We start from the raw sequence: 26490 nt of genomic DNA on the forward strand, positions 1-26490 counted from the left end.
TGCCTACTTCCTTCGCTCCATAGATGCTGCTGCACCCACTGAGTTTCTCCAGCATTTTTGTGTACCTTCGATTTTCCAGCATCTGCAGTTCCTTCTTAAATGACAATATACTGAACTGATTTTGTACACCTCTATAAGATCACCCCTCATACTCCTATGCTCCAAGGCATAGAGTCCTAGCTTGCTCACCTACGGAACCGTGCAAAAAATTCATCCAACATTCTCGGAGGCTATACATACATTCAGTACTGTTTACCCAAATCACACAATTGTACCACACACTTTGCCGTTCATGTGCCCACTGGCATGAATCCCTTCCCTTATTTTACCGGCAACAGGCGCCTAGACTGTCACCTTCCCACACAGAGCCCTGGCTGCAGAAAGCTTCAGTGCATGTTGGTGTGAATGCACCTTATATAAATGCAGGGCAGTGCAATGCTTGCACCTTGAACCCACACCTGACATTGTTGTTGCACAGTCAGGGCGTGTGTCCCAGGGCGTCTCGTCACGGGCTCAGCGCGGCTGCCATTGGCGGGCGAGGACGTCAGTCAGAGGGGGAGGCGGGCGCTGGGCGGCGTCGTCACTTCCGGCGGTGGCAGTGCGCGGGGGGTCGCCGGTCGCCATGGCGCTGCCCGACTTCAGCTCCCTCAGCCTGCACCAACTAAACGAGCTGCTGGAGGACGAGCACAAGCTCAACAACATGGCCGAGGAGGTGGGTGGCCGGCCGGCCGGCAGGAGGAGGAGGAGGAGGAGAGCGGGCGGTAACAAAGGAGTCCGGGGGGCCAGGGTTGGGCCTCGGCATCCGGCAGGGGACGGGGCCGCGGGACAGGGGCAGGGCGCGGGCGGGCGGGCGGGCGGAGACCCCGGGACTGGGGCGGAGTGATGGGACCCCGGGGCTAGGCCTTGAGCGGGGGGATACCGGGACTGGTAGTGGACGGAGGGGGAAAGGAGTAGGGACAGGGGGAGGAGTGGGGTGGGGGAGTAGAAGGTATGGAGTAGGGACTGGTGGGGTAGAAGGAGTGAGTTCGGGGACGGGTTGTGGTCCATGGACCCAGGGGCGGGGAGATAGAGACCCGGGAGCGGGAGGGGCGCTGACCTGGGTGGTGGGGTAGAAGGAGTGAGGACAGTGGGGGTTAGGAGTGGGAGTAGGGACGGGGTGGAGTGGGAGTAGGGACGGGGTGTGGTCCATGGACGGGACGGAGTAGAGAGGTCCGTGGACCCAGGGGGGGGAGAGATAGAGACCCGGGGCCGGGAGGGGCGCGGACCTGGACGGTCGGAGATGGAGCAGTGGCCGAGCCAAGTTCCCTGGGCTTGGGGCTGAAGGAGCCGGCGCTGGTACCGGCGACTGCTCAGTGTTAACCAGTTCCAAGTTTCCGACGGGTAAACTAGTTGGTGAAGGGCCAACAGGCTGCTTGTGTTTACTGTGTGATTCATAAACAGTTGCTGCGAGTAACCTTTGCAGTGTTTGAGCAGAGGCTGAGAACCAGGAAACTAACCTTGGGATTAACCGGGTGGGTGGAGCCGGGGTGAGTTGTCACCTGGACTGCAGATGCTGGAGCCGTGAACAAAACGCAGCGTTGGAGGAACTCTGAGTCAGACAGCATCTGTGGAGGGAATGAGCAGACGACTTGCTGATTGGGACTTTCTTCGGAATGATTGTAGAAGGGGGAAGAAAGCTGGAAAAGGTAGATGGGTGGGACAAAGACAGATGGATGGGGTGAGAGGGGGTTAATTGGCAGATGGGTGGAACGACAAAGGCTAGCTAGAGGAAGGCAAAAGGGTGTCAGGTGGAGTGAAATGTAAATATCTGAAGAAGGGCCCTGACCTGAAATGTCACTTATTCATGTTCTCCAGAGATACCACCCAACCTGCTGAGTTACATCACTGCTTTGTCTCTTTTTGAGTGAAATATAAAGTTGGAGAGAGGAGTACATGATTCAATTCAATTCAATTCAATTCAACTTTAATGTCATTGCACAAATACTGAGTATGGGTACAACGAAATGCAGTTTTGCGTCAGTCCGTAGTAGCGCAATATAGAAATTTAAAAAAAAAGGAGGATACAGAATAATAAAAAATACAGAATAATTAAACAATGGGGACGGAGGGACCGGAGGAATCTATCGGCGGGACTCCGAGTTCAGCAATGCGACGGTATGATTGTAGAAGCTGTTCCTCATCCTACTGGTACGAGACCTGAGGCTCCTGTACCGCCTCCCTGATGGGAGGAGGGCAAACAGTCCATGGTTGGGGTGGGAGGGGTCTTTAATGATCTTCCCAGCCCGTTTCAGACACCGTTTTCGGTGGAGGGCATCCATGGCAGGGAGCGGGGCACCGATGATGTGCTGCGCGGTTTTCACCACCCGTTGTAGTGCCTTCCTTTCCGCAACAGTGCAGCTGCTGTACCATACCGTGAAGCAGGTGGTCAGGATGCTCTCGATGGTACACCGGTAGAAGTTGGTCAGGATCTGGGGGGACAGGTGGGCTTTCTTGAGCCTCCTCAGGAAGTAAAGGCGCTGCTGTGCCTTTTTGATCAGCTTGGAGGTGTTGAGGGACCAGGACAAATCCTCCGAGATGTGTACCCCGAGGAATTTGTAGCTGGAGACGCGCTCCACCTCAGTCCCGTTTATATGGATGGGGGTATGTCTGCCCCCTCTGACCTTCCTGAAGTCGACAATAATTTCCTTCGTCTTCTTGGAGTTGAGGACGAGGTTATTGTTGGCACACCAGGTTGTCAGGTGCTGGACCTCCTCTCTGTAGGCTGACTCATCGTTGTCCACAAAGGCTAGAGCTGATAGGGATACAAAGTGGTGTTGGATAAGGAGAGAATAGGGAAATGTAAGGAGCAGCCAGAGAGAGGGAAATAGATGGGAGAGGAGATTAAATCAAAATGGACATGTGGATGGCAAGTGAGCGTATTAAGGCTTTGTCCACCCCCCCCCCCCCCCTTATAGTCAGAAGAGTCTAGACCTGAAGTGTCATCTGCCCATTCCCTCCACACATATGCTGCCTGACCTGTTAAGTTCCTCCAGGACATTTTTTGTTTCCGACTGAACTTATAGAGGTCTCTCTTGTGCATGGTTTATAATGTCACTGCCCCTAAGTTGATGATTGGAATATTTTGTGCCAATTGCAGCAATGTTGCCTTCTGGAAAATTGGATAGGGAATTTGGGCATGTCAGTATTTTCAGGAAGTCAGTTACTAGTCAAAGTTTGGAAGTCACTTCCTTAGCTGCTCTCTCCCTCTATGCATGTATTGGAGAATATGCCAATAAAGATTGTTTAGAGATATGAAAGGAATTACATTTCTTTCACCTGACCATTCTTCAGACCCTCGACCTGAAACATCACCCACTCCTTCTCTCCAGGGAATACTGCCTGTCCTGAGTTACTCCAGCATTCTGCATCTATCTTTGGTATAAAGCAACATCTGCAGTTCCTTCCTAAACATTGAACATCAATGTCCATCTGAGATTTATGCTAATTTCAGCCATGCTGCCTTGCCTTTCAATGTTATATGGCTTGCATATGGCTCATTTTGTTCTTGCCCTTCTGTAATCTGTTTTGATCTGCAATTTCTACCTTTTTCTCCCCCTCCCGCCCCTCTCTGAAAAAAAGCAGCTCTTCTAGCGTGTGGTAGATCTTGTTGTTTTTGCCTTGCTTCCACATCATGTTTCACTGAAGTTCCGTTACTGTGGTTTTTGACATGAGAATATTTTGTAGCAGCAGAATTTAGGATGTACTCTGCTTTTGCTTTGGTTGGTGGGTGAAAAACAGCTTTCATTAGTGGTGCTAGAAGCTGGAAGGACTGGATAAGAACTATAGGTACTTGTTTTGAAATAATTTGAAAACTGCAGCATTGTATTTGAGATGAGGTATGTTATTTAAATGAATCAGTACTCTAACTACTCAAATCTTGTGATTTCAATTCAATGGAGCTTTGCACTGTACAGTTTTATATTTACATCATTAGTTTGCTGCTGGTCCTATGTTCAAATGTGAGCGATATTTATGTAAGTCTAGATAGAATAGGTGGTGAATCCAGAAGCAGAGAAATGGAATGAGTAATGATGGATAATGGCAGTAGTGCTGCAGTTGTCATGACGATGATTTAAAGAAATAAGATAGACACTAAAAGCTGGAGTAACTCAGTGGGGCTGGCAGCATCTCTTGAGAGAAGGAATGGGTGACGTTTTGGGTCAAGACCCTTCTTCAGTCTTGACCTGAAATGTCACCCATTCCTTCTCTCCAGAGATGCTATCTGTCCCGTTGAGTTACTCCAGCCTTTTGTGTCTACGGTTTAAACCAGCATCTGCAGTTCCTTCTTACATATTTAAAGAAATAATATGGCTTCTAGAATAGAGCTATTTGTTGTCCTCTGTGAAACATTGTCAAACTTGATAATACCGTTGAAAGGACGGGTAATTAAATGTTTATTGACTATTTCTTCTCGACAATGTATAAAAATATATATTTATAAATCTTTCCACATAACTCCGTGGTGTTATTTACATTATTTTCTGCTTCTAAACTCAGTACAAACAGGTTTATGTGATTTGTTTCTATAGCAGCTATTTAACTTGATAAGATATCTCTGCTCCCAGAATTATTACCAAATCTAATGTTTTGAGTAGCATCACATAGGAGGGAAAGAAGGAAGTTGTGGGTAAATATATAATTGGCATATACTTATATATTCCAGTGAACCTCTTAACTAGTAAAGGTAATCAGTGCTTCTGTTTCCTGGTTAATTTAGCAGAATACACATGTTACTGTGTCATACCATGCCCTCCATAATGTTTGGGACGAAGACCCATCTTTTATTTATTTGCCTCTGTACTCCACATGTGGTTAAAGTGCACATTGTCAGATTTTAATAAAGGCCATTTTTATACATTTTGGTTTCACCATGTAGAAATTACAGCAGTGTTTATACATAGTCCCCCCCCCCTATTTCAGGGCACCATAATTTTGGGACACAGCAATGTCATGTAAATGAAAGTAGTCATGTTTAGTATTTTGTTGCATATCCTTTGCATGCAATGACTGCTTGAAGTCTGCAATTCATGGACATCATCAGTTGCTGGGTGGCCTCTCTGGTGATGCTCTGCCAGGCCTGTATTACAGCCATCTTTAACTTATGTTTGTTTTGGGGGCGAGTCCCCTTCAGTTTTCTCTTCAGCATATAAAAGGCATTGGGTTCAGATTGGGTCTGGCTTGGCCACTCAAGAATTTACAATTTTTTAGCTTTGAAAATAGTATTTGTAGTTCAAATAACTGCCAATATGCTTCCTGAAAATTGAGAATCTAGCTTGATTTTCTTGGCAAGAGCCAACAGTTGAATTCTATTTTTCAATATCTACACTGGAGTGGCACTACTACAAAATTTCTCAATCACTTGTGCTACTTGCAAATAATATCCATCAATCCATTTTGCTAATTACCTTTGACTTTTCCTGTGTAAAAGACTATTTCCTTGTGTTTCTAAAGTGCCCTTATGCTGGTTGTAAACCAGCATGCATTTACTTTTAAGCCTGGCACATCACCAGTCACGGCCATCGGTATAGGTTTGGCTTTATCACTGGTAATTCATTTATTTTTCTGTAACTTTTTTATATAATTGATGGCTTTACTATATGATTAGAAATCTAACATTTAACGGTATGAAAAAAAATCTACATTCTTAATTGGACCCAGATGTACATTCATAAGCTTTTCTTTTAAAAAGTGGAGCATCTTCACTTTGGCCGAGTCATCTGTGAAAAGCATCTATTTTCCGTTTTATTGACAGTGTAGTAGTGTCTCGATGTTTAAAAGTTTACAAGAATGTTGTCGGCACTTGGGTCTGGGCTATGGAGCTTGGGGCTGGTTAGGAGTTTCTTCTTTTAGTGCAGCTGCCTGAGGAGTGATCTAGAGGTGTAGAGAATAAAATCACGAGAGGAATAAATAGGGCAATGCACACTTTTACTTAGATAGGGGAATTAAGAACTAGATGACACACGTTTAATGTGAGATGGAAAAGATTTAATAGGAGCCTGAAGTGCAACATTTTCCGAGGATGGTGGGTATCTGGAATAAACTGCTAGAAGAAGTAGTTGAACCATGTGTATTATCAATATTTAAAAGACATTTGGACATTCACAGAATAGATTTAGAGGGGTGTGAGCCAGGCATGGGAAAATGGGACAATTGGATGGTCCACCTCGTCCATGCCGAGGTGGGTTACAGGGCCTGCTTCCATGCTGTATGACTGATTCTGTGACTCAAGGTATTAGTAAAGACATTGACCAGTCAGAGAGAACTAACTTTAAGGAAAGTTGGGAGTATCTAAAAATTATTAAGGGTTTTGATAAATTAGTTAAATCTGGATTTTTTTTTGGCCAGAAGTTGAGGGGAAAATCCAAACCTGAGGTGATAAAAGGACAGTCACTAATGCAGTAGGACATTCATAAAGAATCCTTGTTTATCTGGATGGCAAGAATATGGAATGCAATTAAAGCACCTGATGAAGAAAGGAGCCGCAAAGTTTGGGAGGAAGCTTATGTGACAAACACCAGTGCAGATCCTCTGTGCAGTCTCCAGAGACTACGACTATGCAAATTATGGTATGATGGTTACAAGCTAATTTTCATAAAGTTAGAATGTTGAGGAAGTTGGGATCATTTCTTCTGTTTCAGGATCTTCTAATTATGAAATTGTTTGCATTCAAGCATGTCCGTGGCATTGGCAGGAAGTGTTGGTTTCATTACCTGTAGTGAGATCAGTGCAGATGTTAACAGGACACTAATACAAGATAAAGAGAATTCCAGGCACGATGTCTACAGTATCTTTATTGGATGTTCACTTGGCTGCGAAATGGGAATGGGAACATGCTACAGTGTGTTTGTTTATTGTGGAGGCACTTCAATTCATTTGAAATACCCGGACTGTTACGTAAAGGTCGGCGCAGTGACACAGTGGTAGAGTTGCTGCCTTACAGCGGCAGAGATCCGGGTTTAATCCTGACTACTGGTGCTGGCTGTACGCAGTTTGCATGTTCTTCATGTGATCGCTTGGGTTTTCTCTGGGTACTTCAGTTTCCCCCCACATTCCAAAGACGTGCAGGTTTGTAGGTTGATTGGCTTCTGTAAATTGTCCATAATGCCTAGGATAGAACTTATGTATCGGTAATTGTGTTAGGCACGGACTTGGTGGGCTGAAGGGCATGTTTCTACGCTCTATCTCTAAACTCTCTAAGCTTTAATAACGGGGAACTACAGATTACTTCAGCATTGTGTCTTTCTCTCGACTGTATTACGATGGGCGAGTTGGCTCAAATTGTTGCCATGCAGTATGTGCTTGGGAAACTTAAGCCCAATTAAATTGTAGGAATTGTTTTGATGAAACCGATCGAGTGGAAAACTCCAGAGATATTGAGCCAAAGCCCATCAGATTTGTTTATTACTACATTCTGTTAATATTGCAGATTGTCAATGATTATTTCTACAATAATCTGTACCATAAACCACCTAGAGGGCAACCATTCAAACCTTTTGGAGAATTGAACTGTGCCTCACTAATTTGTAGCTTAAATTGATAGCATTATTATGTTAATTGCTCAATGGACCATCGCTGCTTGTATGCCAGAAGTCTCTGAGTTAACAGATTTGAATTTGTCTAAATTTAAATAATTTTATATTTTCTCTTTTCTACTTCTATCTTCCCCAAAAATAGCTTTCTTTATGCAGGGCTTCCCTTCTGAAGGTACATGGGGGGGATATCAAAAAGACCATTTTAGCAACATTTTAGTCAAATGTTTAGGATTGTAGAATCCTGCAGCACCAGAGAAGACAGGTGAATAAGTAGGATTATGTTGGCTTATTTTAAACTCTTCTATTAATACGTTATGGATAAATCAAGTAACTCTTTGAGAGCCTTAAAACCAGGATTTTATGACTCCTGTCTATGAGCCATATTTGTGCCTGCCGTTATTAAATATTTTCCTGCCTGTGCAGCAAGTAGGTATTTGAATGTGGTTATTTCAACTATAAATAGCCGAAAGATTTAACAAGTGTAATGAAAGCTACTGGAAAATCTATTCATTGAAAACTGAATAGTCCTTTTCATTGTTGAACAGGTTATAAGCAAGTGATATCACTGAAATTGTTTGGGAGAGGGAAATGTACAACAGTGGAGCAGTTGTACTTGTAGACTAAAATTAATTCAGCATTTTTAAGCCACGAGTGTAATATTACTTGTAATAATTTTTTTATTTCATTTTGAAAAATACAAGATCCTAATTCTAAATTATAGAAAATTGACATAACTGAAGAGAACCAACCGCTTGTTTGTTTTATTCAATCTCACTTGTCAGTGTAGTAGTTTAAAGAACTTCAGGTGCACTGCCCCATGTTACAAACACTCGTTGCACAACCTGTGCATATGTGCGAGCATTTGGGACTCTGGCGGGGATGGATTTGCGGGCTGCACGGATGTTCTGTTGTGCAGGAATTTGTTTCGTAGGAATGCAATTTTCAAGAGATTTAGATTTAGTTCTTAGGGCTAAGGGGATCAAGTGATATGGGGGAAAAAGCCGGAACGGGGTACTGATTTTGAATGATCAGCCATGATCATATTGAATGGTGGTGCTGGCTCGAAGGCCCAAATGGCCTACTCCTCCCTATTTTTTATTAATCTTATTGCACCTTGCAGAGAGATCTGGTTGGGTTAAACGCCCAGGTTTAACAGGGTGCCCTTGGTTGGCCCGTGTTGAATTTAAATATATTGTCAGCTGGCCACATTTCCACCCTTCTGTGTTATGAGCAGTTCTCATGAACGATTCCCTGCTACAACCCAGCAGGTTCTGTAGATTGTAACTCTGGAGACTTTCTCGTCTTTACGTACATTTCTTTTCTTCTAAAATCTCTGTAGTCTATGCCCTATTAAAGCCTTCCAACAAAAAGATAACTGAGATTGGATGAGCTAATTTTCACAGCAACCCCTGATATCTGGAATGAGTTGCCAGAGATAACGGTGAGGGCCATTAAGAAATGGTACTGGAATGAGCAAGGCAAGGAGGGGTATGGAATTAATGTAAGCAAGTGGGATTGGTATAGCTAGGCGTGATGGTTGGCATATGCATGGCAGGCCAAAGGGTATGTTTGTGTGCTGTATATATTCAAGCTGGTCAAGTGATGTTAGTCATTTATATCTTGGAATAACCATGTATCTTATTGCACATTAAAAGCATTTACGCTAAGAACTTGAATTGCACAGATGTAAACATGCAAACCAGAAATGTATTTTTAATGTAGTACTGACCACCCTGGATAATGAATGGGACTATTTTCCAGAGACCTTAAGTTGATCTTGTCTGCACATTGGGGAATCCACAAAATCACACTAATGATTATCCCTCCACAATATTGTCATCAATGGCATTAAAAGCACATGAGACCGATGGAAAAGAACAATGATTAAAAGTGGAAGGAGAGGAAACTAATTCTGCCGTTGGTAGGAACAAATATATGTATGTGCATACATTGTACTTCTGAATTTAATGGGAGCTTGCTCATGCAGGTGTCCATAAGTCAGGCAATTGTAACCCAGGAGGTGGAGGGGCCATAAAATAAAATGGCAAACCTTAAAATAATAACAGAAATTAAATGTCATATATTTCTTGGTAATCACTGCAAAATGTTTTGCTTCTGATTTGCTGCTTTGATGTGATATCTCTTTAGTAAATATTTGAATGTGGGCTGATTAGAACTTCCCTTTGAACTTGAGTTAAGTAACAATGCGCACTCAGCATGAAAGCACAAGTCTTTCTTGCAGTGTCATTGGAGTTAGCACTAGGAAGCTGTGCAGCAGTTGGTGCTTCCTAACTGCAGGATTGCTAGGGTCAGCTGGCTTAGAACTTGTAAGAATTTGGAGGGTGTAAACTGTATTTTCACCTTGTTTTCAGTCCGTACAGCAGAGTTCATTCTTTTCATAAAGGCTATGTGATCTTCTGCAGTGTTAAATTGACTTCTAATCTTGGCACTGGCTCGAATTTATAAAGTGTATAACCATATAACAATTACAGCACGGAAACAGGCCATCTCGGCCCTACAAGTCCGTGCCAAACAATTATTTTCCCTTAGTCCCACCTGCCTGCACTCGTACCATAACCCTCCATTCCTTTCTCATCCATATGCCTATCCAATTTATTTTTAAATGATACCAACGAACCTGCCTCCACCACTTCCACTGGAAGCTCATTCCACACCGCTACCACTCTCTGAGTAAAGAAGTTCCCCCTCATGTTACCCCTAAACTTCTGTCCCTTAATTCTGAAGTCATGTCCTCTTGTTTGAATCTTCCCTATTCTCAAAGGGAAAAGCTTGTCCACATCAACTCTGTCTATCCCTCTCATCATTTTAAAGACCTCTATCAAGTCCCCCCTTAACCTTCTGCGCTCCAGAGAATAAAGACCTAACTTATTCAACCTTTCTCTGTAACTTAGTTGTTGAAACCCAGGCAACATTCTAGTAAATCTCCTCTGTACTCTATTTATCACATGGTCATCTTGATGAGCATGGACAAATTGGACCGAAGGACCCATTTCAATGCCGTATAACAATGACGCTAAATGCCCTTCAATCTACTCAGTCATATCGTAACAATCAAGTTGAAACAGAAATAAAACGGTGGCAATGTGTAGAGTTCAGGCCAAGGATTTTACCACAATTTATAATCATTGGACATTTTACTGCAGATAAGAAAGGAATGTTTTTTAGTTTATCAAAGCCACGTCACTTGTACACTCGCGCTATTAATTTTCTTGACTGTAATCAGATATAACTGCATGAGGCATCAGTGTTAAAAGCAAAAGTTGCAGCACATCTCTTTAAAATAAGAGCTGAATTGATGGATCATTTCTTGCACCTTGTAGCCACATTGTTTAAATGATTGGTCAATCTGAGTTGCTGGTTAGTCATGACACCCAGGATGCTAATGATGGAAATCAATGGCTAGACTTCCATGATTAATTGTGAATTGGGAGTGTGCTTGGATTGTGATAGAAAACTTTGTCATATTGCCTTGGAGGATGCTTGCCTGCCTTTTGCCCAGCTTGTTGATCTCAGTTTAGATGCAGGATTTGAGGAGAACTTTGCAAAATCAACTGGACTTGAAGTGACTTTGTGCCTATAGCTCTCAGTGAACCATCTGTTTAGATTAGAGATACTGCACGGAAGCAGGCCCTTCGGCACACCGAGTCCGCACTGATCTGCGATCCCTGCATTATCCGACACACGCACTAAGGACAATTTGCATTTAAAACAATTAACCTACAAACCTATACGTCTTTGGAGTGTGGTGAGGGAGGAAACCAAAGATCTCTGAGAAAACACAGGGAGGTCACAGGGAGGACGTGCAAACTCCATACAGACAGCACCCGTAGTCGGGATCAAACTTGGGTCTATGGCACTGTAAGGCAGCAACTCTACACATTGCCACCGTTTTATTTCTGTTTCAACTTGATTGTTACGATATGACTGAGTAGATTGAAGGGCATTTAGCGTCATTGTTATACGGCATTGAAATGGGTCCTTCGGTCCAATTTGTCCATGCTCATCAAGATGACAATTTAAGCTGGTCCCAATTGGTCCATATCCCTCAATGTTTCCTGTCCAGATGCCACTTAAATGTTGATTCTGTACCTGCCTCAACTACTTCCTCTGGCAGCTCGTACCCACCATCCTCTGTGGAAATACTTGCCCTTGGCTTCCTATTAAATCTTCAATAGTCAAGCGTTATATTGTCACATGTCCCAGACAGAACAAATAAATTCTTACCTGCAGCTGCACAACAGAATATTTAAATATTCTTGTTCAGGAAGAAACTGGAGATGGTGGTTTGCACTGAAGATAGATGCAATGCTAGAGTATCTCAGTGGGACAGGCAGCATCTCTGAAGAAGAGGTATGGGTGACGTTTCTGGTCGAAACCCGTTTTCAGACTAAGTGTCAGGGAAGGGGGAAGCTAATTTAGTTCAGAGATACTGTGCGGAAACAGGCCCTTCGGTTCACGGAGTTCGCACAGCCCAGCGATCCCCGCTCATTAACACCATCACACAAACATTAGGGACAATTTACACATACACCAAGCCATTTAACTTACATACCTGTACGTCTTTGGAGTGTGGGAAGAACCCGAAGATCTCTGAGAAAGCCCACGGGAGATTGACAAACTCCGTACCATCAGCACCTGTAGTCGGGATCAAACCTGGGTCTCCGATGCTTCAAGTGCTGTAAGGCAGCAACTCTATCGCTGTGCCACCTTAAACTACCTTATCCTGCCTTAAACTATGCCCTCTAGTTCCTGATCTCACTGTCCATCCCGTCCCCCCCCAAAAAACCTGGGGAAAAGACTGCAATCATCCTATCTTTGCCCGTCATGATTTTGTACAACTTTTAAGATCACCCCTCAGCTCCAGAGGTAGTCAAACATTGATAGTTGTTTAAGAAGGAACTGCAGATGGTGGAAAAACATTGGTAGGTTTGTCCACATTAGTCAGACTGGGTGTGGATAGCAAATATAATTTCCTGCAATCCTGCCTGTCAGTGTAAGGTCAAATGCAAATTGGAATTACAGTACCTTGTATTTCGCTTGGGCAGTTTACAATCCAGTGGTATGAATATTAATTTCTCTAATTTCAAGTAACCATTGCTTTCCCCCTCTCTCCATTCCTCCCGCACCCGAGTTTTTTGACTAGTTTCACTGTGCCCTTAATTAATTGTACTGATTGTATGCCTCATTATCACTTTCCGCATAGCCAGCAATGAACCATTCTACATTACCTTGATCATCGTCAGCTTTGATCTGTCATTTTCACCCTTCCATATCTCTAGTTTCCCTCTCCCCTGACTCTGTCTGAAGAAGGGTCTCGACCTGAAACGTCACCCATTCCTTCTCTCCAGAGATGCTGCCTGTCCCGCTGAGTTACTCCAATATTTTGTGTCTTATCTTCGGTTTAAACCAGCATCTACAGTACCTTCCTACACATTTCATCTGTAGTTCCTTCCTACTCATTTCCTGGAGACGCTGGTGAACCAAATTTTCATAAGAATTCGTCTTGTACTTTTGTGATTATCATTATTGATGCCTTGGCTTAGCTTTTTAATTCCAAATTATTGACTGAATTTAAATTCCGTGGCTGTTTGAGTTTAAAACCCTTGTCTAAATTCTAATTTGTTATTTTAACGACTGTCTATGTTGCAAGCATTCCTCGAATCTTCATATTGTTGTGGGCAATGTCTCAAATCCCAAGCGTAATGGGCCTGACCCACTTAGTCGATTTTTTAGGCTTCTAGGCTGTCGCCGGGGTGTCACCTGTATGGTCGTGAGTAGTCTCGTCAGTCGCCCAAAAAGTCGTAGCGTATTTCTGGTCGGCTGGATTTTGAAGTGTTCAAAAAAAAATTGGCGACAGTGGGCTTGACGCCAATGAGCGTAGCTTGACTTCTCCTGACGGAGGTGCTGTCGTAGGTTGTCGCCAGTGTGGACCTCAGTGAATTCCATTGGCGACTACCTACGTCAACCGGCGACAGGTACCGGCGACTGAATTGTCTTCAGTTGTCGCTGACAGGGTCGTAGTTTGTCTCGGGTGGATGTAGGTTGACTTCGGTTGTCGTGGGTTGTCGCCTGTGTGGTCGTAGGTGGACGTCCTAATGAGTCGCTGGTTGTTGGTAGCTTGCTGTCGACTAGGTGGTAGGTTGTAGCTTGTTGTAGACGTTATCGTCCGGGGGAGGGGGTCCAGTCGCTGGGTTTTCGGTGACCTGCTACAGGTATGACATTCGCCGGCAGTCGCCTAAAAAAATCACCTCAGTGGGACAGGCCCTTAAAGGTACCAACACAGCAGAATTCGAAAGAGCAACAAATTAACATTTTGGACGATTTTATAACTAAAGTGTAGTTGTATAATACAAAGTTAACAATTTGATCTTTGTTTTTCAGCTGCAGAATATACAACCAAATAAAGACATGAGTCTTGCTAGTAATCATAGTCTAGCAGAACAGAATCTGCAGTATCACCCCAAATTGGACGACTTGAAACTTCAATTAACCAGGAAATACCAACAACTACAAACACTGTATGAAGCATATCAGATGAGGAAATCAAGATTAGGTAACTTTTTTGAGTCTCCTTTAACTGTAGCACGCACATGCTATAAACAGTTTCACCTATAAATACACTTTTAAATGGTTTGGCATTCAGTGTAGCCGTCTACCACTTAATCGCATTTTGATGCAAATACTCAGTATATGTCTTTCCTTTTAATTTTCTTTACAATCATGTCCTAATGTACAGTATGTACCACATTGTAAATGTGTTTGAGTAATATGCTAACTGTTCCTGCTTCCTAAATACAGGCGCTAACTGTACCTTGAACATCCCTTTTAACCTTGAAGAATTAAACATATTTTACCTGGAAGCTTGGAGATCATGGCTCAATTCATATGTTCGAAGTAATGTTAGGAGCAATGTTAGAAGAACAGGAGTACTTGTAGCAAAGAGCAAGGCAGCAAAAGATTGTTCATCTGTGGGAATCCTGTCAAGGCTACTTTAAGATCCATTCCACAAAGTGGGGTGCATAAATCTAGGCTGACACTACTTCCGTAGTGGAGGAATTGGCTATTGGGCACATTGGATTGCTGTAAAAGGCACTATATGCAAATCTATTGTTCTAACCCTTGTAAAACATCAAATCTCCATTCAGGTTCTGTCACTGATCAAAGTACATGAAAAACCATCATCAAAAAATATTTTAAAAGAACTAGGGAATTTTGCCATTGCCATGAAGTTTATTAAATCTTTATAAAATATTCACCACTGCTTTATATTGCTGCAATTCTCTTGTTTCAGATGGTGAGGATTTACCTGATGTTTTCTAAGCCATTGAATGAAAAAATAGGAAACCATTCCATGATTTTTCATTGAGAGATTTTTGACGCCACTTTGTGGAATGGATCTTAAATCAAGTTCTCTTGCCTTGGCAAGATTCCCACAGATGAACAAACTTTTGCTGCCCTGCTCTATGCTACAAGTAGTCCTGTTCATCTAACATTATTCTAATGTATTGAGTCTAGTATACAGTATCGGTTCAACTATTAAAAATTGTTCATGGATCCACATTTTGAGATGTTACATTTGTAAGGGAATAGTTAAAGAGTATAAAGAGTCTCTCCTCCCCCCCCACTCTCTCCTCCCCCCACTCTCTCCTCCCCCCACTCTCTCCTCCCCCCTCTCTCCTCCCCCCTCTCTCCTCCCCCCCCCCTCTCCTCTCCCCCCCCCTCTCCTCTCCCCCCCCCTCTCCTCTTCCCCCCCCTCTCCTCTCCCCCCCTCTCCTCTCCCCCCCTCTCCTCTCCCCCCCTCTCCTCTCCCCCCCTCTCTCTCCCCCTCTCATAGAAACATAGAAACATAGAAATTAGGTGCAGGAGTAGGCCATTCGGCCCTTCGAGCCTGCACCGCCATTCAATATGATCATGGCTGATCATCCAACTCAGTATCCCGTACCTGCCTTCTCTCCATACCCTCTGATCCCCTTAGCCACAAGGGCCACATCTAACTCCCTCTTAAATATAGCCAATGAACTGGCCTCGACTACCCTCTGTGGCAGGGAGTTCCAGAGATTCACCACTCTCTGTGTGAAAAAAGTTCTTCTCATCTCATCCTCTCCCCCCCTCTCCTCTCCCCCCCTCTCCTCTCCCCCCCTCTCCTCTCCCCCCCTCTCCTCTCCCCCCTCTCCTCTCCCCCCTCTCCTCTCCCCCCTCTCCTCTCCCCCCCTCTCCTCTCCCCCCTCTCCTCTCCCCCCCTCTCCTCTCCCCCCCTCCCCTCTCTCCTCTCCCCCCCCTCTCTCCTCTCCCCCCCTCTCTCCTCTCCCCCCCTCTCTCCTCTCTCCCCCCTCTCTCCTCTCCCCCCCCTCTCTCCTCGTCCCCCCCCCTCATCCTCTCCCCCCCCTCTCCTCTCCCCCCCCCTCTCCTCTCCCCCCCTCGCCTCTCCCCCCCTCTCCTCTCCCCCCTCTCCTCTCCCCCTCTCCTCTCCCCCCTCTCCTCTCCCCCCTCTCCTCTCCCCCCTCTCCTCTCCCCCTCTCCTCTCCCCCCTCTCCTCTCCCCCCCCTCTCCTCTCTCCCCCTCTCCTCTCCCCCCTCTCCTCTCCCCCCCCTCTCCCTCCTCTCCCCCCTCTCCTCTCCCCCCCTCTCTCCTCGCCCCCCCCGCTCCTCCTCTCCCCCCCCTCTCTCCTCTCCCCCCCCTCTCTCCTCTCCCCCCCCTCTCTCCGCTCCCCCCTCTCTCCTCTCCCCCCCTCTCTCCTCTCCCCCCCTCTCATCTCTCCCCCTCTCTCTCCTCTCCCCCCTCTCTCCTCTCTCCTCTCCCCCCCTCCTCTCTCCTCTTCCCCCCCTCCTCTCTCCTCTCCCCCCCCTCTCTCTCTGTAACCTCTCCCCCCCTCCTCTCTCCCGCCCCCTCTCCTCTCTCTCCCTCTACCCCCCCTCTCCTCCTCTCCTCTCCCCCCCCTCCTGCTTCGCTCTCCCCCCCTCATCCTCTCTCCCCCCCCTCTCCTCTCCCTCCCCTCTACTCTCTCTCCTCCCTCTCCTCTCGCCCCCCTCTCCTCCTCTCCCCCCCCGTCCCTCTCTCTCTCCCCCCCCTCTTCTCTCCTCCCCCCCTCCTCTCTCCTACCCCCCCCTCCTCTCCTCTCTCCCCCCCCTCCTCTCCTCTCTCCCCCCTCTCTCCTCTCTCCCTCCCTCTCTCTCCTCTCCCTCCACATGTCCTACTGTCCAATTCCTTCAACTGTCCCCCATCCTGCTGGCCCTCGGCACCCTGGAGTTGAGCGATGAGCCGTGAGGGTGATTTGGCCTTTATAAGCATAGTACAGAGGCTGCTCTGGAATTACCCTAACTGCAAGCTTTAACTAACCCGTTTTGAAAAGTTTAAGAAAGAACTGCAGATGCTGGAAAAATCGAAGATAGACCAAAATGCTGGAGAAACTCAGCGGGTGAGGCAGCATCTATGGAACGAAGGAATAGAAAAGTGGTTGTTTTAAACATTATTCTTTCCACTATTTGGAGAACTTTAAAATTAATTGAATCAAATAGAAGTGTTTTACCCATGGCTCCTCGAGCAGCACATCTAGAAGCCCTCAGTATAATGACTATGGTGGTAATCCTATGCCAGATCAGATCACAGTAGGATCAGAGAGGTGTGCCTTCCCAACAGTAATGCTGGGGAAATCCCAGCAATGTTGGTCTCCACCGCTGACCTCCACATAGTTCACAATGGAGTACAGTGACGTGCAACGTCATCTGTTGCTCAGTGAACTTGGTTATGGAGCAGGTCTGCTCAAGACCAGGACTTGCTTTTGATGAAGTAGCTGAATGCTAATGGGTTCATTTTAAAACAGATAGCAAGGAAGATTGGGCCCTTCAGATTGAGAGGAGTTCCTAAATAATGTGAAAATACCGTTGAATTATAAATTATCCTTGTTTTTTGGGGGGGAGGGTGGAATCTGCTTGATTGATTAGTTGGAATTCAAATCAATCTAACTTGGAGCATGAAAAATGTCATTAAGACAATTAGGTCTGTGTCCGTGAAGCAGGAGCTATATTGATTAGCTCTGCTGGTGTGATGGTAAATCGATGATTAACAGTTGAAATGTTCATGCATGAACATCCTTTCTTGCATTTAACTTGCAGAAATGAATGATGGAACTGTGAAGAGGTGAGGAATTGTTTATTTTTCATTGACACAACTTTTGATAGCAAAATTAAAATATCGATACCTAATCTTTCAGTGGTGGAGGGAAAGTTGCCTTGCTGCAACATAAGTACTAGTATAGTGAGCCCAGGTTAATTGATGTTAACTGAAATGAAATTTAAAGTACAAAGGCATACCTTTGCAATGTAAAGTATCCTGCCATTCATTTGACAAAACCAATTTTCATGTAGTATTACTTCAAATACTGTAGAAAGTATTTATTCCAGTGCCTGCATTTCCTTTCAGCGCCAATTATATTTCTATCAATTACTATTCCTTCCAGGCGTGAAATTGCCAGTTCAGTGTCGATCATAGTTTCTCTTTTTATCTTGCAATAGAACTGAGATTAAATTCTGAATTGGCAAGATTCCTTCTCTTCCGTCCATTTGTGTGCTTTAAAGCAGCCGTTCCCTATATGCCTCTCGAGTGTCCTTGCCTTGCTGCACATTCCAACATGTTAGTAGGATATTTCTGGCCATTGTTGGTCAGTATTGTATTCCACCCAGGTCGGAGTGACAAACCATTAGGTGCAAGTTGTTCCATCTTATGTAGTAAATGTTTAGCTAAAGGTAGTGGACATTTTGCACTTAGTAGGAACTGAAACTGGCATTTCAAAAACAAACATTATAAAAGCTTGTCTCTAATGTGATTCTTTTGAAAATAAATTTTGAAATTGATCATTGGGATCAGGCCATTTAAATTTTTTTTTTTAAATTTCCAGTAAAAATGTATCAAAATAGCCGGAACTTCCTGAAGTATTTCAGCTGCACTCATCCAGGGCATTGATGAGTATTCCATCATGCTCATGACTTGAGCCTTGTTAGATGGTGGACAAGCTTTGTGGATTTTAAAGGCATGTTGCTCTCTGCAGGACTCCCTGCAGCCTCTATCCTGCCTGGAGCCTCATTATGTATATATGAATACTCCAGATCCTTTCCGGTCAGTGGTAACTCCCAGATGAGAGTGGGGGATTTATGATGGTACTGCCAGTAAATGTTAGGATGATAGCTGAATTATTTATTTGGATATGTCATTGCTTGGCACTTGTGGTTTGCGAATGTTGCTAGCCACCTATCAGCCGGGGGCTGAATATTGCCCAGATATTGTTCCACTTGGTCATAAACTACTTCATTTTCTGAGGAGTCATAAATGGCACTGAATGTTGCATAAGCATCAACAATCATCCCTCCTTCAGTTCTTGCAACTTTGGTAATAAGGATATGAAATTGCAGAAATGGCTAAGGGGACTTAGTATAGAGATATTTAGTGTTGAGTGAATTGCCCCTTTCTTTCTCTCCGTCAGCATCTGACTAATAACGTAAAATGCCCATGAAGCTGGGGAATGATCATTGCTTAGTCATTCAATGCTTTAACATGGGTGGTAGCTGAGACAGAATACGCCATCTGTTTGGAGTAGTAAATAATCTTTGAAGCGGGTGGAACTAAGGAAGTAAAAGAAATGGGCAATGGAATTTTGTTCCAACATTTTCCTATCGATCATGCAATTAGTTGAATAGATCTGTACTGGGCGGCATAGGGCGCAGCAGTAGAGCTGATGCCTTGCAGCGCTTTCAGTGTCAGAGACCCGGGTTTGAACCCGACTACGGGTGCTGTCTGTATGGAGTTTGTACGTTCTCCCCGTGACTGCGTGGGTTTTCTCCGAGATCTACGGTTTCCTCCCACACTCCATAGACGTACAAGTTTGTAGGTTAATTGGCTTGGTATCAATGTAAAAATTGTCCCTATTGTGTGTAGGGTAGTGTTAATGTATGGGGCTCCCTGGTCGGTGTGGTCTTGGTGGGCCGAAGGGCCTGTTTCTACGCTGTATAACTAAACTTAAAAACTAATAAACTCATTGGAACACTCATGCTGCAGATGTTATGTGCCTTTCCCAAGTAGAATTTAAGTGTATTTACAAGATTTAACCCCCTTTTTTTTTTTTTTTTTAACAAAAAATCTTTGGAATTCATTGTTTAAAATCTTACATTATCATTGTGGAAATTTGACTTTGAAACAATTTTTCTCTTCACCTTCACAGATAGTCAATCCGGTGGCACTTCCCTGGACACGCTACTTGCACTCCTACAGACTGAAGGAGCAAAGATTGAAGAGGAAACTGAGGTGATTTCTTGTGATTCAGTTTATGCAAGTCGCTTGCTCAGTAAACTATGCAGGCTATGACACACAGGATCGCTGACATTGACTCTTGAGCTGGCTAAGCGCAGTTGTGTTTGGTGCCCTTTTAATAGGACAATCATTGCCCTTAAATGTTGAGGTAGAAGTGTGAGGCTTTGCGAAATAATTTGACCAGGATAATCTGTGTTCCACATTGTCAAGTAGGCCATGCCATTTAATTTTGAAGTTACCTGCTGGAGGTGTAGTGGTAGATTTGCAGCCTTGCAGTGCCAGTGACCCAGGTTCAATCCTGACCACGGTACTGTTTGTACGGAGGAGCAGGGAGTTTCTACTGCAGTTGTACAGGGTCTTGGTGAGACCACACCTGGAGTATTGCATACAGTTTTGGTCTCCTAATCTGAGGAAAGACATTCTTGCTATAGAGGGAGTACAGAGAAGGTTCACCAGACTGATTCCTGGGATGACAGGACTTTCATATGAAGAAAGACTGGATAGACTCGGCTTGTACACACTAGAATTTAGAAGATTGAGGGGGGATCTTATAGAAACTTACAAAATTCTTAAGGGGTTGGACAGGCTAGATGCAAGAAGATTGTTCCCGATGTTGGGGAAGTCCAAAATAAGGGGTCATAGTTTAAGGATAAGAGGGAAGTCTTATAGGACCGAGATGAGAAATGGCCTACTCCTGCACCTATTTTCTATGTTTCTATGTTCATTCTCCCCATGATCGTGTGGTTTTTTTCCAGGTGCTCTGGTTTCCTCCCACCCTCCAAAAACATGCAGGTTTCTAGGTTAATAGGCTTCGGTAAAATTGTAAATTGTCCCTTATATGTAGGATAGTGTAAGTGTGGCTTCGGTAAAATTGTAAATTGTCCCTTATATGTAGGATAGTGTAAGTGTCTGGGGTGATTGCTGGTCACCGCGGACTCGTTGGGCTGAAGGCCGTGTTTCCACACTGTCTCTGAAGTCCCAGGATTCTTTGTTTATAAACCAGGTATAGAAAATGCAATGTAATTATATGCTGTGGCGCTGTTTTGTTCTTCAAATGTTGTACTATTTCTGCCTATCTAATATCTTCAAAAGGCATGCAAGTATGACATGATTTAAATTCTTAAATCTGAGTTCCTTCTCCCATTTCGGTTCTTGTTTTGTGTATTGAAGTCATTCTGACCAAAGGAGACCACACAACCTCTACTGTAAACAGGAACAAGTCATCCTAATCATTCCATGATAATGACAGTCCCACTTTCAGGTACATTGACTGTATTTGACTTTTCCGCATCTTATGATGAACTGAGAAAATCCCATTGTTCACACCTTCACATGATCCACACTGATTTTCCTCTTTTTCATAACTATTCATTTGAGGATGGATTAGTATTGAATACAATTCCACACACTCAAGGCTACTTTTGCTACACTTCCTTCTAAGGCTGTTCCCCGTGTTCTCACTGGAGACCCTCGGACTAGCTTTAATTGGACTTTACTGGACTCTATCTTGCACTAAATGTTATTCCCTTTATTCTGTATCTGGACACCGGAAGGCTGGATTGTAATTGTGTATAGTTTTTCCGCTGACTATAACCTACAACAAAAATCTTTTCACTGTACCTCGGTATATGTGACAAGCAAAACTACTGACTCGCTTCCTGTTTTGTCTCTGTGGAATCCACAGCTTCTAAGGCTTCCCCTTCGTTATGGATGACATGACCTCAACAGCCTTCATTCCATTTCTTGCAATTAAGCTTTCACCACTTGCGTTCCAAAACCAGAATTAAGAGCCCTTGTCGTAGTCTTCCATATCTCCTGCCCGTGTCTAACAGACTGTACACCATTTCCAACGTCTGCCTTCACCATGTGCATCATTCCCTTTCTTAACCTTTCAAAATTCTATTTATTTCTCTACATTCCCAGCCACAGTATTGCAAATTCAGGTGGTGCTAAGTTTGTCCTTCACCAGTTCCCTGTGTTCTCAAAATATTATTGTCAGATGAAAAGTTAATTGACTTGTTTTAATTCCAATTTCTTGTTTGCATCTTACAGAGCCATACTGGGGCATCAATCACAACATGAAAGACGTGGTGTGTCTGTGTTTCATCTGACTATTTGGTTCTTATCCAGCCTCCATTTGACATCTCTCTTTGCTCCGCCACTTTTCCAGTGTTCTGCCGTTTAGGCAGGAGCAAAGAGAGATGTCAAATGGAGGCTGGATAAGAACCAAATCGGCACATTATTGCTCCCAGACTTGAATGGATTCAACTAATTTAGATAATCATTCTCCTATTCCCATTTGTTCCTTGAGCAGACCCATCTTGTCTCTTTCTGCTGTGCATCATTATCATTTAATCGCATCTAGCCTATCCAGACCTGACTTTTTCATTCCTCCCTGCCCCCCCCCCCCCCCCCCCCCCCCAACTCCCATCAGCATCTCGTTACCGTTTGAAAATGTTCCAGTCCTGTTCAAGGCCGTAAACCACAGATGCAGTCTGATCGAACTGTGTCTAGCATTTTGCTATTTCAGATTTATAAGGGCGGCATTGTGGAGTCGCTGAAAGAGCTGCTGCCTCTCAGCACCAGAGGTCCGGATACAATCCTCTTCTTGGTGTTGTATGTGAAGTTTGCATGTAGTCTGCTGGCAGTGTGCGTTTCCTGCGGTGTGCTGAATTCCCTCCACGTCCCGATGATATGTGGGCTTGTAGGCTCATTGGCTTCTGTAATTTGCCCCTTGTGTGTAGAACTAGTTTGAACTGTTTCCATGCTGAAGGTCTAAAACAAAAAACATGTCATGGCATCTGCAGTGTTTTATTACTGATCAAAAAACTCATTGTTTTAATCTCTACTTTTTTAGATCATGGCTCAAGATTTTCTAGACGGTGAAGTACCCTTGGATGTGTTTATTGAACAGTATCCAACAAAACGCAAACTGGCACATCAACGGCGGGTAAAAATTGAGAAGCTGCAGGAAATGGTCATAAAAGGGCCAAGGTTAATCCGGCCCCAGTTACCCCAGGCACAAAAGCAACCGGAGCCAGCACAGACAACCTGGAATTCCACCGCTGCAGAAGGCAACGCTCCCACGGTGATGCCACGGAGGGTTCCACCACTACCGCCCCAAGCGGGAGCCTCTCCCACCCCTTTTACAAGTGCGGTCCTGGGAGCAACATTGGTACCGCCATACCCTGCTCCTTCTTTCCCTCCCATCCCACCAAGATCGGGGAACACTCCTCCAACCTTTGTGTCTCCGCTCCAGTACAGGCCACCTTGTCCTCAGAAAGCGGGGCAACATCCTCCTCAACCTGGCTTTATTTTCCAGTAATCCTGCAAAACGGGTTCCAAGTGCATTCTTTGCAAAGATACTGCTGCAGCATTTGTTGTCTGTTGCGTAAGTGAACTGTGTTCCTTTAAGAGAATGTTATTGGCAGACTGCAGATCAGTAGTTGGCATGGCATTATTTCATTGAGAATTTCTTAAATCACGTGCAGCCACAAAGTTCTATTTTGTGAAGCATTTTGGACGGAAGACGCAACATAATGGGGCCTTTCTGTAATTCTGAGTCGTTTAACTTCTGAAATCTTTTTGCACTTTTTGCAGGGACGTTGAGAAGTTCTTTAGCAGCAACTGCCATAAAACTACAAGCTTGACAGTCAGTTGACACACAAGTTATAGAAATGTACTTTCTGATGAAAAATGGTATTTCCTCTTCTTTCAAGTACTGTGATGAAGCATAGACTGTATAACTATGTAGTTTTTATAGGAGGGCAATTTGTATTCAGAGTTTCAGGGCTCTGAGGTTTGTGCCTATGTGATTGGGTATACTTTTCATAATCATTTTTCACACTTTTTGTCCTGCTTTGAAGGAAGGGATTGCATTGTGTTATTTCAGCAAGAACATTATAGATTTATTAAATCCTGATTACTACAAGTTCTGAAAAATAACTTTGAATGTTTGTCATGTACACACTAAAACTAAACAGCTCTGATGGAAAGTCAGCTTATTTTGACACATTTGATGTTTAACTTTTAAAATGCTTCTGCTAGTAAAATGGTCTCAAGATTTAGTCAAACTAGGCAATTATTCATTTGCTGTTTATTATGCTCCCAACCATGGGAGGCCCTACAATAATACCCAGATTTGCAAACGGGACGGGTTCTTGGAAAATGAAGTGCTTCTTTGTCGGGAGAATGGTGGCTTTTTGTTATAACAAAAAACAGTTTCAAAAGTTGAAGATCAATACCCCAAAGAGTCAGCACTTGTAGCAAAAAAATTGTAGATCAAACGTTTGTAAATCAAGGAATTACTGGTAGCATGCAAACTTGTTTGATAATGCTCTACCACATTCTTTGTGTGCAAGAAGCATAATCTGGGGCCTGTTGTCAAAACTGGATTTCACTTCGTTAACTGGTACCATGAAATATGTACTTTAAAATTGTGAATGTGAACAGTTTTCAAACTGGAGTGTTTGGTAACTGTTCTGACGTGTATTAGTAAAAAATAAATACCCTTTTATTTTTAATGGTAAGCCATGTAACGTTTCTGCATATTTAGTTCTATTTAGGGCTCTAGACAGATGGACCTTATTTATTTGCAAGCTCAGTGTCATCTGCGGCTGTATGTTATGTGCCTTAGCAATATTGAAAATGAGGGACAATTGGAAAGTCTTTTACTTGTGATAGCACCATAGGTTTTCATGTTTTTGTTAAGGGGGGTGGAGTGTTGAAGCTAATCAAAATATTTGACTTATTTAAACTAAAATTTATAAATTTAGATTTAATGACTAATCAATAATAAAATTAAGTAAATTAGTTGATAGCAACATGTGCAAAACTACACTGCTGCAAATGACTGAGATTAAACTTTCTCTTGTTTCCTGAAATTAAACAGTTCCATTCATTCAGTACTTTGATCAAGTCATCTAGTAACATTTTAAACACAGTTGCGGAGTGTACTGCTGAGTACATCTTGAATGATGATGACTTTGAATGAAGTTATCTTGAAAGGGCCCCAGGATTGTCCCAACTACAGCTCGTTCATCAGTAACTGGAAACAACTTTTATGTTAACGGTGAACAGTGTCTCTCACGAAAAATCCTGCACTCCAATTTCAGATGTTTTAACTAAATTGTTTGACCGTACAAGTCTTATAGTTCACGACTGCTGTCATTAATGTAGTGGTGAGCTAAAAAGGTTACCTCAGAATATTTTAATCATGTTCTATTAATAAAATGCATTGTACTATATCCACTCTCCGATGTCTTTATTTTCATTGCCACATTGTGAACGCTTGGCTCTACTGTGTGCATCAGAATTGGATTTGCTAAGTTGAAGTATTTAAAGTTACATTTGAATATAGCTCTTCTGTGGTAAAAGTTGTCACCTAACTTTTTTGAATTTTCTATGGACAAAACTCTCTTAAATTCTACCTTATTAGTCTGTTTATTAGATTTAAATTGTCTATATTTGTAAAAATACAAAGTACAGAATGCAATTTTAGTTAAAAATGATACATTCCCAGTGGAGCTTAAAGTTTTGAATCTCAGCGGGTGCAGCAGCATCTATGGAACGAAGGAAATAGGCAACGTTTCGGACGGAAACGTTGCCTATTTCCTTCGCTCCATAGATGCTGAGTTTCTCCAGCATTTCTGTGCACCTTCGATTTTCCAGCATCTGCAGTTCCTTCTTAAACACTTAAAGTTTTGAATAATGGCTTAAGACATTTTTATATCCAGTACATATGTGGTATATTTTTCTAATGTTTTTGATCTTTATATTTAATATTTAACATATTCCACTGCTACTAACTCATTATATAAATCCCTGCAATTAAACTATTTTTTGTACAAAAGTTTTTTAATCATCTTTAGGTAAAAAGTTCTTACAGTAATCTTGGAAGTATTTATGAGAATTGAATATTACAGGTCTCATTACTGAAAACTCAATAGATTCCAGGATGTTTCCTTTCAGAACCATCATAATTGTGCCGCATTGTGTGAAAGTGGCTATTCTCATTTCAAAGTGCTTCATCTGTTTTAATGAAAGAACTTTTCTCATATCACACGTTGGATAAATCCCAAATGAGAATGGGACAGTAATGCTAATAAATCCACTATTTATTGTGTATACTTACCCATCTTTTGAGTTAAAATTAGATGCTAGCTATTGTTTAAAAGTAGAACATTTTAAAAGCCATTTATTTTAAAGTTGCATGAATTAATTGCAAATTATTGTTAAAACAAATGTCAATTCTTGCATCAGCTGCCCTTGTACAGAGGCATTGTCTTTACATCTAAAACACTTGCATCATCTTTCTTTGCTTTATCATAGTTACAAATGGGTTGCTGAAATTCTTGTAACCATGGTTGACACAAGTGATCAATCAAACTGGGTCACGTAAAGGCCTTGACTCGCATCTTGGGTGGTTTGCAGTTGTCCATACCTCATTGCAATTAAAATATCCATGCCTCATTCAGACATTTGTAATGATGTCTTGTCTGCTGTGAAGTTTAATGCAAGTTGTAAACGTCTGCATTTCGCGTTTGTGTATTAATGTGTATTCTGTATTTCTTCCCAATCAGCAGCAACTTCCTGCCAC

At 43.2% G+C, this 26490-nt stretch overlaps 1 protein-coding gene across 1 annotated transcript; it reads left to right on the forward strand.

Moving 5' to 3' along the window:
• Window positions 1–567: 567 nt before the first annotated feature.
• Window positions 568–25138, forward strand: vps37b (VPS37B subunit of ESCRT-I). The gene is made up of 4 exons (XM_033043191.1): window positions 568–712; window positions 13974–14145; window positions 19804–19886; window positions 22750–25138. Exons 1-4 carry the CDS (start codon window positions 623–625, stop codon window positions 23215–23217), a joined length of 813 nt encoding a protein of 270 aa, XP_032899082.1. The 5' UTR covers window positions 568–622; the 3' UTR covers window positions 23218–25138.
• Window positions 25139–26490: the final 1352 nt, after the last annotated feature.

Source organism: Amblyraja radiata, chromosome 25 (genome assembly GCF_010909765.2).
Source record: "Amblyraja radiata isolate CabotCenter1 chromosome 25, sAmbRad1.1.pri, whole genome shotgun sequence".
Taxonomy (NCBI): Eukaryota; Metazoa; Chordata; class Chondrichthyes; order Rajiformes; family Rajidae; genus Amblyraja; species Amblyraja radiata.